This window comes from Elaeis guineensis, chromosome 4, assembly GCF_000442705.2.
Source record: "Elaeis guineensis isolate ETL-2024a chromosome 4, EG11, whole genome shotgun sequence".
NCBI classification, from domain to species: domain Eukaryota; kingdom Viridiplantae; phylum Streptophyta; class Magnoliopsida; order Arecales; family Arecaceae; genus Elaeis; species Elaeis guineensis.
Genome location: NC_025996.2, coordinates 38064381 through 38080282, shown reverse-complemented (window position 1 = coordinate 38080282; position 15902 = coordinate 38064381). Strand labels below are relative to the sequence as shown.

General features: G+C 41.2%; 1 protein-coding gene across 1 annotated transcript; it reads right to left on the bottom strand.

The window, feature by feature from the left end:
• Window positions 1–1077: 1077 nt before the first annotated feature.
• Window positions 1078–8951, bottom strand: LOC105042946 (lysine-specific histone demethylase 1 homolog 3). Its single transcript, XM_010920320.4, has 3 exons — window positions 7043–8951; window positions 2181–3040; window positions 1078–1422 (listed from the first exon to the last, which is right to left on the bottom strand). Exons 1-2 carry the CDS (start codon window positions 8742–8744, stop codon window positions 2283–2285), a joined length of 2460 nt encoding a protein of 819 aa, XP_010918622.2. The 5' UTR covers window positions 8745–8951; the 3' UTR covers window positions 1078–1422; window positions 2181–2282.
• Between the last annotated feature and the right edge of the window lie 6951 nt (window positions 8952–15902).

Genomic DNA, 15902 nt, shown 5'->3' with positions numbered 1-15902 from the left:
GGACCTAGAGGAGCACATTTTGCATCAAAAGTCAAGATCCTCCATGAAATCACTGTAAGCTACCATGTATGAAATGGATTATGGAATTTTGTTGGCCCACTCTGAAATACGTCTGTCTACTTCGCTCTGGAGTTTTTGTCAATTAAATGAAAAAGAAATACGTCTATATTTATCTCTACTCTAGAGTTTTTGTCAATTAAACGATGATCTACATGGCATTCTATATTGGATTGATTTTATTTTTGAAGGTCCTTCGAGAAATTATTGGTTAGAACAGTTTTACTATATATATCTTGCACCGTTCAATAAAAAGTTACCGCAAAATTCATTATTGAAAAAGGAGGACTGTTGTCTAAGCTTAGTTGAAAATTTTGAAGGAAAAAAAAAACTTTAGCCACTAGCTAACAAATTGTGTTGGTTTGAACGAAAAAAATTTACTTTTTTATATTGATATGATAATTTTTTATTGGATGGTATAGGATACATGTGGTAGAATGGTTCTAACTAATAATTTCTCCCTTTCTTTCCTTAATCTGCGGAGCATTCTGCATCCAATTGCATTTATTTCCATATTAATCTCTGCTTTCCACACATACAGTTGTATTAGCTATAAGAAATTTGGAAAAGTTGCCTGCCACAAAAGAAACCAAGCTTATATGGATGCTTCAGTCCAATTGCGGATAGGTTTGGATCCTCTCCTAACATTGTCACAAGCTGCAATATCATAAACAAGGTTTGAATACTTCAAAGAGAGAAACGGAACATTTTATAAAGAAAAAAAGCCTATATGAAACTTTGCTATTTAACAAACTTTCGCAAATCCTAATTGGAAAACCCTAATTTGCTTTTTGGTGATGCATGGTAGCAATGCATACATGTGATCAATTTTGGTTGACTAACCTTGTACGCCATAGATTGTGTAAGATAAAAAACCATTATCATCTTGAATTGGTAAAAGGTATTGGACTACCCAACTTAATATCCCAAGACATCCGATTAGGTTGATGAATGAACTTCCATTGAGAAAAAGAAGCCAGAAAAAAGGATAGTACCACAACAACACGAAACAAAACGGTATTAGGTCTTTAGAAAGTCACAATAACCCCTTATATTAACTTATGATTATCATCCTTTGCAACTTTATACATACGTCAGCTTCAATGCCTCCTATGGGCCAATGTAGAACAAAGCATGCTGTTGAACAAAATATGAATCTTAACAAGCAGCTTCGACTTCCAAAGGACCAATGACTTGATTTCAATTAAGCAATTAGAAATAGCATCAGCCAGCTGGAGATGCATATTAGAGCTTTCAACAATCTAATCTCATGGATGATCTTCACATTGGCTGCAAGCGGAAGAACGATGCTTCATGTGCCGGAAGCAACGAGATAGATGTTTAGAATTTGACTGCAACACTCAACTGCAAAAACAACAATTGTATTTAGGTAAATAATGCGATGAATCAAAGCAGAAGAAAAGCTAACAGAAGCTTGATTGAACAAAATAATCAAAAAGTTGGCTAAAACTTGGAAATATGAAGGGCTTGCTTTTTGACAGAAAGATGGCCACAAGAAGATTGCTAGTAATTCAAACTTGGATATGATTTATCAACGAGTCAGCATCATTGAAAACTCATGTTATGTCATAAGAGTGCATAATGGATAGTCTATAAAGAAGTATCAGTGGGAAATGATATGCGGGAAGATTAAATGATGAAATGTGTGAGGAAAACATGAACGCATGGAAAGGAAAAGGGAAACAGTGATGTTAGCAATGAAGCATACAGCCATTTATCCTTGTTATTAAAACATGGATTTTATGATTGATGAGATTCAAAATCTAATGTCATGAAAATGCTTTAATCATGAATAAAGACATTTTGTTCTTTTCAAGTTAAGAAATTTACAAATATGGCTTTGACACAGATATAATAACTGCTGGGCTCCACTCTCCTTTCCCTCAAAAAAAACAGAAAAAAAGAAAAAAAAAAGAAAAAAGGAAGGAAAACAAAAACTGAATTTGACAAAGATATTGCTGGAAACAGCGACTAGCTTCATTCAGCATTTTCATCTATTAGAAATACAGACTATGAAACAATTCCCAACTCCTACTGAACAAGAGGAAGCATCAGAAAATATGGTAAGAAATGCAAATTACTCTTGGAACTTCTGCACTTACCAGCAAGACATAAGAGGAGATCAGCTTAGCTTGTCCAATGATGATTTTGTTTCTGAACCAGTATGGCCACCAAGGGATGAAACTCTTGTTCATATATCTCATTCAGTCTAATGAAACTGAATTGGTTCTACGGTTGCTCCTCTCAGCCTTGATGGAAGCAATAACAGAATCAGCCGCTGGACCCAGACCTCTTCTACCAACCAACTTTATGCCAAGCTTTTCACACAGATAATGTAGCCTCATCTCATCCCCTCCTCTCACCTCTCTTAACTCCATAGCCTGTTGCCGAGATAACAACGTGTAGACATGAAGCTGCTGCTGATTATTATAATGTGATTGGAGCTGCTGAAATAGCAACTTATTTGAATGCTGTTGGTCTGCTTTTGTTCCCTCATTACTACTCTTCTTTCTTGGACCACCTAATGCAACTCTCAAGATTGCTGTAGATTTGGGATCAGATGATTTGCGGCCGAAAATAACAGAAAAGTTTCCAAATTCTATATCAGGTTCCCGAAACAAATCTGCTAGAAGTGCAGCACATGTTTGAGTGTTCTTTGATGGGCTCCTTTCCACTTTTATTTGCAGTGCTCGAGCATTAGCATGGTGAGCCATATTAGCAGCTTCTCGCAGGCCACTGATGAAAGCACCATGCATGGTTGCAGGGTAACGCCTCGTGGTGGCCTCACCAGCAAAAAAGAGCCGGCCATCTCCAACACTTTCTGCTAAAATATCGTAGTCATCTCCCGATGCTCCCACAGCAACATGAGAATAGGAACCTAAACTGAAGGAGTCAGTACCCCATCTAGTGCAAACACTTTGGAGGGGGTCTGGAACTTCAATTCCTTGTGGTTCATAGATACCTGTTCACAAAGTCCATAATTAGATAGCAATTACCATTTAAAAAAATTACAACTAACAAATTAGAGAAATTCTAGCAAAACTCCCAACTGAAAATGAAAAAGGGAAAAGACACCTTGTACACTGGGCATTAGTTATCTCAATAAGCATTAACTAGAAAGATTTTCATTTATAGAGAAAATATTATACATCAAGCATGGATAATGATTTCACTCCCATGGTCACTTAAAGTACTGCTTAAGACACATCCACTTATTGCCTATTTCTAACTTAATGCAAACAGAGAATCCTTAGTTCTGTAGGGAGGTTAGATGGTGAAGCATATCAAAGAGTCAACTTACAGAATGATCACCAAGTACAAAGCCCGAGTGTCTAAAGGACTTCCTGGACATCAGAATACCCTGGTTAAAGAGGTATTCTACCAAACACCATCCACAGGTAAACCTCAAAGGTGCAAGCGTTGGCAGCCTACCAGAAACAAGGCATTAAAGGAACCTGGATATAGTAAGGAGTCTAAGGACAGTGAGAACTGAAATCATGTAAAACCTCATCCACCAAAACAGCATCATAGGAGTTGACTAAGAAACATATTGTCAGAGAACAGAATATACTGTCCTCTCTTAAAATTCAACCTCCTTCAGATAGTCAAAGAATTCAAAAAAATTCACAAATTTTCTGTCAATGAAGATCGGTACAAAGTATTGAATACCAAAATATACGAGAGCTAGAATTCCACTATAACAGTTTAATCTTCTATCAGAATGAAATTGAGGGGGAAATCTGAGCATTGAAGAATTTAAATCACCATGTATCTATCTACCTGAAATATATGCCACCAACTTATCCCATTCTTAGTAGCAGAAAGCATCTACTAGGAGAACAGACCCACGTCCCATGCGCTGTTTTCAAAATTTGTTTGAAAGATCCACTATCTTGCGCCCAAATCCACTTCCACATGCTCTTGATTCAGCTAACAAAAATCTCACCTCATATCAGAACCCACCTTAGAATTCCCACAGCTGAGGAATTCCAGGAAGCTACAAAGGCATCAGAATCTATATACTATGTTCTATGATCCAGTGATAATATCCCTCACCACATTTCAATAAAGAGACTTGTTATCTTTCTTCAATCCCAAGAAGGGCCAAGTTTAATTTGAAATATGTTTTACAAACATGCCCCGATTCAGTTTACATACTTCTTGCAATTCAGTAGATGGCCTATCTTTAAGAAGAGAGCTCAATCCCAAGAGATAGCTTTAGTTTCAAACAATGATTATCAGGATAGGGCTTGTATCATCCATATTGTGACAGAAGAGTCTAAAAGAAGACCTACATAGTCAAAAAGGAACCATTATCGACTTTCAAGCCCAAGCAATGACTTCATCTTGCAACATTTTGCCTTTGATTCCCATGTTATAACTAGGATTACAAAATAAGCAACATTTAAATTGTATGCCACTGAACATGTCAAGTCCTGGCTACCGTAGGATTATAACAACCTTCTTAAAATGCCCTTCAAGTTGTACCTGAAAAGTTTTCATTCTTTTGTTATGTTTGCAGGTACGGCATTTCATAAGTGCTCATTTTACGGACTTCCTAAGGATCATGTATTTAAATAAACAAGCCTCTGTGGCTCTGCCAACAATCTTGGAGCTTGACTTTCCAATCAATACAAAGTTATACTTGACAAAATAGAACCCATTAGGATAGCATAGTTTCTTGCAGCTGTGAATGCCTATCCATTTAGGTACAACTCAGTTAAATGCAGAGCAATTCCCAGTCTAATATAGCTAAAACATCCTCTTGATCATCTAAGCCTTCTAATTTGCTCATCCGTTTAAATGATGATCTATAAATTAATCTAAGCACTTAGCCAGTGTTTAACATTTTTCATCATTAGTCTAATTAATAGAAGTGTCTAAAATACTAGATAATGCAATGTAGTGATTTGGTCATGTTTTCATTTTATTTAGTCATGCTACATTTCAGCACGTCCAAAACCATGAATCTGGTGCGTAACTACATCTAAGTATGCTAAGCATACGAATATTTGTCTTACATTCTAGATGGACCTACTCTAGCTTACTCTCATAATAAGCAACCTGTTCCATTTTACAATATCAAAGTATCAATGAAGAGAGCTCCTTCTCCCCCATTGTTGTTGTACCAAATCATGTGCCTTGCCACACTTCACTTTTTCTGTTTTTCATTTTTTCCCCCCTTTTAAGCTCTTTTTATGAATTCTTTATATTGAACACCAATTAAATCTCCTTTTCCCTTTTTCCCCTCATCAATTTTATCATCGCCTTCATATATATAACATATTTAAATTGCCATCTCTCATAACAATTGAACTGATAATGTTATGCCCCAAATCCAATAAAAAAGGTAACACAATTAGTCAAGCAATTGTATTTAATCTTGAGTGAAATAGCTTTATTATATGTCATCATGTTCTTCTAATAATTATTGACTGATTGCATATAGAATGGCTTGGTTCATACATCTCAAACTTTTAAACCACTTTGTCATTCAATATCCAAATTAGTCACATAGAACCGTTTAAGGATTAAGATCTAAGGGCATGTAAATCAATATTTGGGACCTCAAGTATGAAATGATCTTGATGAGCATGGACAACACAAATTCATTTTGTTATTATGAGAAGTCACTTGTCATAAGTTTCATCATGCATGATGCAGTATTTCCACTTCTCAGGGCAATAAATTTACCAACATAAACAATAGGCCCCTGCCCTCCCAACTAAAGGCATGTCCTAGTCCAAGCCACAAATCCAAATAGGAAAGGGTGGGATGGTTGCTGGAGTATTGCCACTGTGGGCATTCAGACATGGTGGTACCCACGTGTCTATATTGGATACACTCAAGCCCAGATTGCAATATAACCACAGATGTGTTGTATGATGCAGACTCATTTTACTCTCTAGCAGGTCAGCTATGACCTTTAGGAAGTATCATACTTGCATGCTATCTCTACTTTTTCACAAAAAAAATCAAGAATCTGCAAACAATATCCTTGTGGAGGACAAACCAACTGCCACGATCTCAAAGTTAGTGCTGTCCATGGGTGGCCATCCCCTTCATATAATATTAAAAAGTAGTTCTGTCAAATGGTTTATGAAGGCTGATCTAACTATCAAATACTCCACAATGAAAATTGCTATCAAAGGTTCCTGCAACTCTAAGCCATCATGATTGTCTCTTACCCACCAGTTTCCATATTCCCCCATATGTTCTGTAGGCTTCTTTTTAAAAGGAAAACTCCAATCAACCAATATAAGAGCCAAAGCTAGGAAGGAGAACTAGAGAGGCCACTATCATGCAACCTCAAGATAATTTGGATTTTACAAGTCAGTTCTTGATATTTTATATATATGGACTTAGTTGAAGCCTCCAACTCAACAACAATATGAAAACGCTCTTCAACATTCCAGTGCACCCTTCTTCATCGACAAAATATCTCATGGAAACATAATTGCACACCCAAATACACCCTCAAAGAACCTCCTCCATCAACATAAGTCAACATTTTACTCTGAATTAATAGGAGAGCAAGAACATCCTTGAAGAAACCTTGATAATACACACATGGCAAGGGCATTCATCTTCCAAGAACATCATATCCAATTTATCTATATTAGCTTCAATAGAAGGAAAAATCTGGATTAGTTTTCAAAATGACTGTGTAGAACTGGCAGTCATATCCAAAAACTAATTCATTGGTTTCATAAGTACATATTTCAAGTTAATAAGGAATGCTAATGCAATGCTGTCCACTTTTGAAGTTAGCTCATAATAGGAGCCACAAACATGTAAATTGCACAACAGATGTGCACATTGTGACATGTTAATCCAAATTTGAGGAGATAAGATCCTTCATAATTACCAGAGTTGTCAGAACAGTGAACACCTCAACTTAACAGCCATAATTATAATTAAAAATAACAAAGAGAACTACGGAGAAAAAGAAAAAGAGAGTTACCTCTTAGAATCTGAAGAACTACTGTCACAGCATCTGTTGGAGGCATACTTTCAAAGTTATGTGCTGCTTCCCCTGCAACCAATGCAATTAAGAGTGGACCACCAGCTACTGTAGCATAGCTATAGAATAAAAAGAACTCCCCTCGACGACTTGGATCATCTGACAAATGCCCAAATGTATCAAGGTCTGTGCTCCAGAAAACATAAGGGAATAGCATGGCGACCTTATTCAACAAGCCAAACCCCAACCTCTTTATCCCATCAAGCTTCCTCTGAGGCAGCTCTGGTACAAATTTTATGGACCCATTCTTCAAAACTCCTAGTGGTACTGTGCACAATGCCATATCCCCCTCATAAACCTGCCCACCTGCAACAACCTGCACTCCATCTCCACCATAACGGATCGTATGCACAGTCTTCTCATAAATGATTGGAACATTCTCAGCCAGAGCCTGAATCAGCCGCCCATTCCCTCCAGGCAAGAAGCAGTGGTCTCCACCCATATCATAAGGATCATCCTGGTCCCAAAATGCTAGTGAGAGCTTGGAGAGCAGCCCAGCATTTGCATACTCCAAATTCGCCAAGTGCCAATTGAACAATTGCATCTCTTCTTCAGTCACAGCATCTCCATACACCTGCCGGAAGGTCTCCAAAGCAGCCCCAAGCGACACATCCATCGCAACCTCTCCCATACACTGCCTCAGCCGGCTCGCCTTGTCCAACAGCCGGTTGAAGGCATTCTCCACCTTGATATCTATCTCCTGTTCCACTGGCTTTCCATCAGGCCTATACAAGGGGCACTTATCTCTGATCTTATGAAGCGTTGAACCCAGCTGTTTGGCAATGATCCCAAGCGGGTTTCCAAGCGTCCCTGTCAAGACACTCCCACCCAACTCAGCAGCAGCAAACTTGTTAGACCCCTCCAATCTCTTTGTATACACTCTCCCCCCACACCTCTTCCTCCCCTCCAAGACGACAACTTTAAATCCAAATATCATCAGTTGCCTCGCGGCAGCCAACCCCGCCAGCCCAGCTCCGATGATAATCACATTTGGGTTCGTTGGCTCCGCCGGAATCTTCTCTTTGATCGCCGGGGCGATCCCGAAGTTCACGTACCCATGCGAAACGAGGAAATTGTACGCTGAATTCAAGAGGGTCTCGCAGTGGGGCGGAATCAAAAAGGAAAAGATCTCCTTTGTGAGCCAATTCGAGACGTTCTCGCGCCATTTGGAGAGGATGTGGTTGCGGATGAGGATGTAGTTTACCTGCTCGATGCCGCCGATGGAGGAAACGACGCCGGCCTCGATCTCCTCCTCGGTGAGGGAGTCAGCAGGGAAGCCAGCCGTGAGGGCGGTGAGGGCCTCGGCTGTGGCCTCCTTGTTGATGACGATGATCTCCTCGGAGATGTCGGCGGCGAGGATGGGGTTCTCAGGCAGGTTCTTGATGGGATTGGGATCGCCGGCCACCGGTGGAGCGGGGAAAGAAGGGGGAGGGGGAGTGGGGTGAAGGAAGGGAAGCTGGGAGGCCTTGCGGCGGACGCCGGTGCGCTTGCGCTTGCCTTGGAAGGAGATTTGGAGGTGGATGTTAGAATCAGGGTTAGGGTCTGGATTAGAGTTAGGGTTTGGTTGAGGGAAGAAAGAAGGGATTTGGGAGAAGGAGGTGGGGAAAGGAGGGAGGGGATCTGGAGGGATTTGGTCGGACATTTTCTCCTTCTACCGTCTGCTTTCTTCTCGATCGCTACTGCTACTGGGAGGGCTTTCGCCGGGGGAGGATCAAAAGAATCACTGGCGGTTGGGTCGGGAGAAAGGAGTCGGACAGTGAAGTGAGTGAGCCCGGGCTGCCAATGCCTCGCACAACTTCCCCGGCGTTATGTTGTGGCCGTCGCCGGATAGGATTCACGCAGCCGGCGGAATCCGGCTCGCTGAAACGGCGAACAAAGGAAGATTACAATTTTGTCAGTGCTTCTAGACTTATTACGATTCTATCGGCTCCCAGAATCGAATCTATATTTTAACAAATAAAATTCATGTTGGGATCCAAAGGAAAATTTATGGATTTGTTTGTGGACTCTACCCAACCTATTGCATATTTATGTGGCTCGCTCACGAGCAAATTAGATTTGAGAAATGCAGGTCAACCATCTTAATCCCAAAATGGGATGGGATTACAGTGATATATAAATTTTCTTTTCCCAACAAATTACATATTAATTCACTGCATCAGTGTCCGTGGACTCTACTCTAATTTCTCAAATTGCTACAGCTTACTCATGATACGTGTTGGAGTAGATCCCTGTCGCTCAGCCGACTATTAAATCTTCTCATCTTCGAGCTGACTAGAGAAACTATACTGACTAAGCTACTGCCACTCAACCCGACTTAGATTGATGAGTCCCACTCGATAGGATCGACACTGGCCACTATCATGGACACTCGATCGACGCTGGCCACTATCATGGACACTCGATCGACTAAGGACAGCATACTCCCAGTCGGTATAAAGCCGATTAGGTTTTACATACTATCTACGACCCACTACGTCGAATAATGCTTGGCCTGTAACAAACTTCGTACTCGATGTACGACCGACTACATCATTGGACCGCGGGGCACCACCCCCTCACAGTTTTATCTTGCCGACTCCGAAAACACGGGCTTCTGCTGATTTGCTGAGCACCAAACATGATCGTCATGCCATTCTGACAGGCCACATCAAGGTCATATCATTCAGACGCCATACTCTGATTGGCTAGCTATGCACCGTGATGGGATGCTACGAATTCACTAAATATGCCCACAGGATCATTTATTACGCGCTACGTGCGGTAGCATCCGTCGCCATGTGCGCGCCGAATAGAAGGCACGCTTGCCATCAGTATTTAAAGGCGCCCATGCGGCACCATGCGGCACCGTACCATACGATATGATCGACATGATCACTTGTCATCTCACCATTCATTTTGCTCCTTCTATAAATAGAGGTAAACGGAGACCCCTCCTAGTACGTATACTATTTGCAACCCAGAGACTCTATCGCTCTTTTCCCTCAAGCCATCTCGCTGACTTGAGCGTCGGAGGGTCCTTGTGGGAGCTACCTCCGACGGAATTTGTTTTGCAGGCCCTTCCACTCCGGCGCTAAGTAGAGCCTAGCATCACCCTTCTCCGATCAACCTCACCACCCTCAGTCTCGGTCTTGACTGTGTACACCTTCTCCAACAACGGTACATCATCTTCCAGCACTCCCGCCGCCTACCAACAGGCGTGGCTCTTAGTCGGCTCCAGGCCGACTACCAACTACCCATTGGAGAAAAGCTACAACAATTTGGCATACTAGGTAGGGGCAATCGAGCAGAGATCTGCTCTCTCAAGGACCTCCACGGTCAAGACAAGGGTACAGAATATTTTTGTAGATTCTGTTCAATGCTCATCACGATGCGATGCTCGTCACGATGTCCTGTGGAGAGCCGAGTGCTTCACAATCGTCGGTGATGGCAGATCTTGGGTTTGCTATCCTCGTACAGCAGATGAAAAACCTGATGAAGGCTGTCCAAGGTCTCCAACAACAACAGCGACAATAACAGCAGTAGCAATGACCGGAGGAGATTGCACCATATGATGCACCTTCTAAGCACAGTCATCGACCGTGATATCCAACCTACCACCCTACACAACGCTCCTGTCGGGCGAGTTCTCGACTTGCTCGACGGTCACCACAGCAAGACTCTTAGCGCACTTCACGTGCCCACTCCGACAATCGCCAGCCTCATTTCCCTCAACGAGCTTTGCACAAAGGGAAGAGGCCGCGACCTCTGTTGAAATCTTCTTCTTCTGTGGAAGGCTCTACCCCAGGCTACTCACGATATCCCAACGTATCGTAGCAATGGTTGGACGAGTATGATTGGAAGCTAAAGGAGTTAGATCACCAAATGGAATAGCTCCAAGCAAACCATCAAGACCCCACCAATGAATTTGGTATCAGTATGAATCCGCCTTTCTCTCGTCGGATCCTTGATGAACCGATTCTAAGTCAGTTCAAGATGCCACACATTGAGCCGTACGATGGCTCCACCAACCCACTTGACCATTTCGAGAGTTACAAAGCTCTCATGCTCTTACAGGGGCATCCGATGCCCTCCTCTGCATTGCTTTTTCAGTTATGCTCAAAAAAATCATACGAGCATGATACTCTAAATTTTAACTGGAAAGCATTAACTCCTTTGAGCAATTCAAGCAGTTGTTGGTGGCATACTTCGGTACCAACCAGAGAGTACCATGGACCACTGACAGTCTTTTCTCTATCAGGCAGCAGGATGGAGAATCTTTATGTGATTTCATGGTGCGTTTCACCTATCGCCACCTTGGAGGTCAAGGACCTTAATGATCGACTGCCATCGCAACCATGAAGTGGAGACTGTGAAGCTTCAAGTTCACCTACTCCTTGGACAAGTCGGTTCCTTGATCCTACGCTGAACTCTTCAAGCATGTGCAGAAGTACATCTGCACCAAGGAGGTTGCAGTTGACCGACATGAGTTCGAAGGCAAAGGCCAAAAAAAGAAGATGACGAAGGAGGGGATCTCTAGGGAGCCTAATCGGGTCTGCACTGAGAAGGAGGCTCCACCTCCCTGATCAAACTCGAAGCCCAAGAATCCTGTCAATAGGTACAACTTCTACACTCCTTTGACTATTCCTTGTGCACAGATCCTCATGGCAATTGAAGGGGAGAACTTCCTTCGATGATCCCAACTGATAAGATCAAAGCTTACATCTCGTGATTGGAAGCATTACTGTCGATTCCATCGCAACCATGGTCATGATACCAAAAAGTGCCATCAGCTGAAAATGAGATTGAAGATCTGATTAGATGGAGGTATCTCAAGAAGTACGTGTGAGAGTGACCTGTGCGGCTGCCTTCCGATCCACCACCACAGTCTCAACCTGAGGAGGAGAATCACACTCAACCTACGGTGGGCATGATCAACATGATCTTGATAGGACCGCGACTTCAAGAGGCAGACGACTTCGAAAGCATCTCAAAGTGCTAGCGGACCGACAATGACATCATCTTTGCTGAAGCAGATCTGCAAGGAGTCCAAACTCTCCACAATGATGTTGTAGTTGTATCAATGACGATAGCCAACTATGATGTAAAATGATGTCTAGTTAATAATGAAAGTTCTACTGACATGATTTTCTATGATTGTCTCTCCCAAATGAGACTCTCCTCTAACCTCATCAAACCAGTCAATATACTTTGAGTCGCCTTCACAGGTGACTCAATTAAGATAGAAGGCGAGATAGAACTCTTTGTCACAGTCGGACAACCATTTCGGTAGTCGACTATGCGCCTCAACTTCCTTGTAACCCGGATCCCATCCACTTACAATATCATCTTAGGGTAATCCGGACTAAACACGCTTCGAGCAATCATCTCCACATACCATCTACTCGTGCGCTTTCCGATAAGGAAAGAAACTGGCAAGATGTGAGGAGATCAATAGCTAGCTCGATAATGTTACTTAACTAGCCTCCAAGAAATAAGGCCAGCCGAAACTCTCCTCATCGACGATGCATTGGATCAAAGAGAAGAAGAAAGCCATAGAGAGTCTGCGGAACAACTCATCTCTGTGCTCCTCAATAGTGACGATTCGACTAAGCCCATTCAAGTCAGATCCTCGCTAAGCGATGAATTGCGAAAAAAACTCGTTGACTTTCAAAGAAAGAATACCGACATCTTTGCCTGGTTTACTTTCGATATGCCAGACATCCCTTCAGAAGTCATCATCCACTGACTTAATGTCGATTCTGACTGCAAGCCGATGAGACAAAAGAAAAAAAGCTTCACTCCTGAGCGACAGAAGGCCATTGATAAAGAAGTTGACAAACTGCTGGTAGCTGACTTCATCCATGAGGAAACCTATCCGGATTGGCTCACAAATATCGTGATGGTCAAGAAGACAAATAGTAAATGGTGGATCTGCATCGACTATACTGACTTGAACAAAGTTTATCCCAAAGATAGCTTTTCACTTTCATGAATTGATCAGCTAGTCGATGTGACATCTGACCATCAGCTACTCAGCTTCATGGATACTTTCTTCAGCTTCAATTAGATCTGGATGGCACCCAAGGATAAGGAGAAGATGGTATTTATCACCGATAAGGGTCTCTATTGCTCCAAAGTCATACCGTTTGGTCTCAAAAATATCGGAGCTGCATATCAAAGATTGGTCAATAAAGTCTTCAAAGATCAGATCAGACGTAATATGAAGATCTATGTCGACGACATGCTTGTACAAAGTACTGAAGCTGTCCTCTATATTGATGACTTGGCGGAAGCTTTCAACGCTCTAAGAAAATATCAGATGAAGCTAAATCTGACTAAATGCGCCTTCGGTGTCACGTCAGAGAAGTTTCTCGACTTTATGATGATGAAGTGAGGTATCGAGGCTAACCTCGAGAAAATCAAGATGGTCCTTGATATGAAGCCTCCAACTTCTCAACGGGATATTTGGAGATTGGTGGGACTTATCACATCCTTAAGCCGGTTCATCTCCAGGTCTATAGAGTGATGCCTTCCTTTCTTTAAGACCCTCAGGCAGATGAAGGACTTTACTTGGATGGAGAAATGTCAAAAATCCTTCGATGAGTTAAAGCAATACCTTAGCTCTCTCCCACTCCTGACAAAGCCCAGCATCGACGATGAATTACTTATGTATGTAGCGACAACTTCTGAAGCTGTTAGCTTGGTGTTGGTCCAAGAAGAAGGCAAAATGCAGAAGCCCATTTACTACATCAGTCGGGAGCTATGCGATGCCGAAACAAGATACTCTAGCATTGAAAAGGTCATACTTGCAATCATAGTAACTATTCACCGACTACGACCCTACTTCCAAGCCTATTCAGTAAAAGTCTTGACCGACCTCCTCCTGAGGACTCTACTTCAACAGTCAGATTGAAGGAAAAGAAAATTGTTTCTTTTCGGATAGCCTAAGTTGTATCTAAATTTTTTTTATTAATCTACATGAATAAAGATCAAATCTTTACCTGATTAGCAGTGGAATAAGAGATCAAATTCTCAAAAATCTGAAATAAATCTTCGTGGAGGCTTGAAAGTGCAGACCTTCTACTTCGCATACACGTCAGATAACGTAGGAAAGCGGGATGAACTCTGATCAAATCACTTTCACAACCCAATCAAATAAGGAAGGAGAGGTGCTGGTGTGACACCTCACACCAGCAAGGAGGATGCCCAAGATGGGTCCCATGCCAAGGAGAAAGGGGGTGGCTATAAGGGAGGTGCCAAGGGAGAAGGAAGGGCTTCTCTCTTCTTACGCCTCTCTCTCTTTCTCTCTTCTCTCAATCTGATTTGTTTGCTATTTAGTTTCTATACATCCATAGTAGAGACCATATCTATTTACAGATGATTCTCATGACCCAATAAGTATAGAATTTCTAACTCAAATATACTTTGAATCAGTCCAGTACTCATGAAAGAAGGACTCCTACATGAGATACAATTGCCATCACATATGGCATCCACATTACACCCATTCCCACACCCACATGGGATGCCCACAACCAACAAGATTCTAGGTGCTGGTCGGCCCATAAGAGAGGAGATTCTCAGTGCAAGTAGGATTCCTCATATCTCATCCAAAATGGATCCGATTTGAATCCAATTCGAAGCTGGTTCGAAATAATTTCGAAAACTATCAATCCCAAACTCTTTAAGACTTTTCTACCAAGTCTAACTTAGATTTTTAGACCCAATTAAGTCTAATTAATTTAGATCTAATCTAAAATTAATTAGTACTTAAATTCAATCTTTCATATGCTTCATGGATCATAGATCAGAAATGGTTTATCTCCAAGATCGAATTTGAACCTCATGTGTAGTACTAGTTAAACATAATCAACTTTTCAATCTCGTTTGATCCATAACTTAATTCTCAATCAAATTAGCTTATATATTCAATCAAGTCATATACTTCCAAATTAGACATATAAACATAGGTCAATACTTTTCTATGGTGTCTGACTTATGTATGTGACTCCATATGTTCAAACACTAAGCTGGTAGCACAGGAATCGATTTCTGCACTAATCGAGATACCATCTAGCAATGGTTCCTGACATCTAGATAGGTCAAATTATTGTAAAAAAATATTTCAGAACTTATGCACATGGTTATCATATAATTCATCCTTTTGACTTTGAATGCTCTAGGATGGTCTCAGGTTAACTATCAAGTGAGATTGCTTCATCCATATTTTATTTTAATCTTTCAAATCTATCTCATAGATTATCCTGATCAAGATTTTACTAAATTGAAATACAGTGATATATCAACTCTAATAATCTGGAGGGATCAATCTCATCTTGATCCACATACAAACATCAGAAGTACTTGACTGTACCCAATAGTTTTTTATCATTATATTAGAAATTCAGATAGTCTGACACCAAAGCACAGTGAGTTGCTTGTAAGTTACATGGTGATCTCAGATCTGAAGGATACTTATACCCATATACTTCGTGAGCAATTTTTGATAGTAAAATTCTCAGCAGATGAGTCACTTGTTCAGTGATGATGTACTCCTACATCTCATCTGTATGTCATACCAGTGTCACCACACTCTTTGATTAAGAGGACAACCAATCCATATAGCATACAACAACCTTCACTCGATAAACATCATCATCCTGTAATGACAGTCGCGAATATGTTTAAGAACTATATGATAAATCCCCTCTTTATCGTACACTAATATAGTTCTAAGAACTTCATCACAGCACAAGAGTTCAAGAAAGATGTAACTTTATGATGAAAAATATCAGAATAATTATTATTCATTAATCAA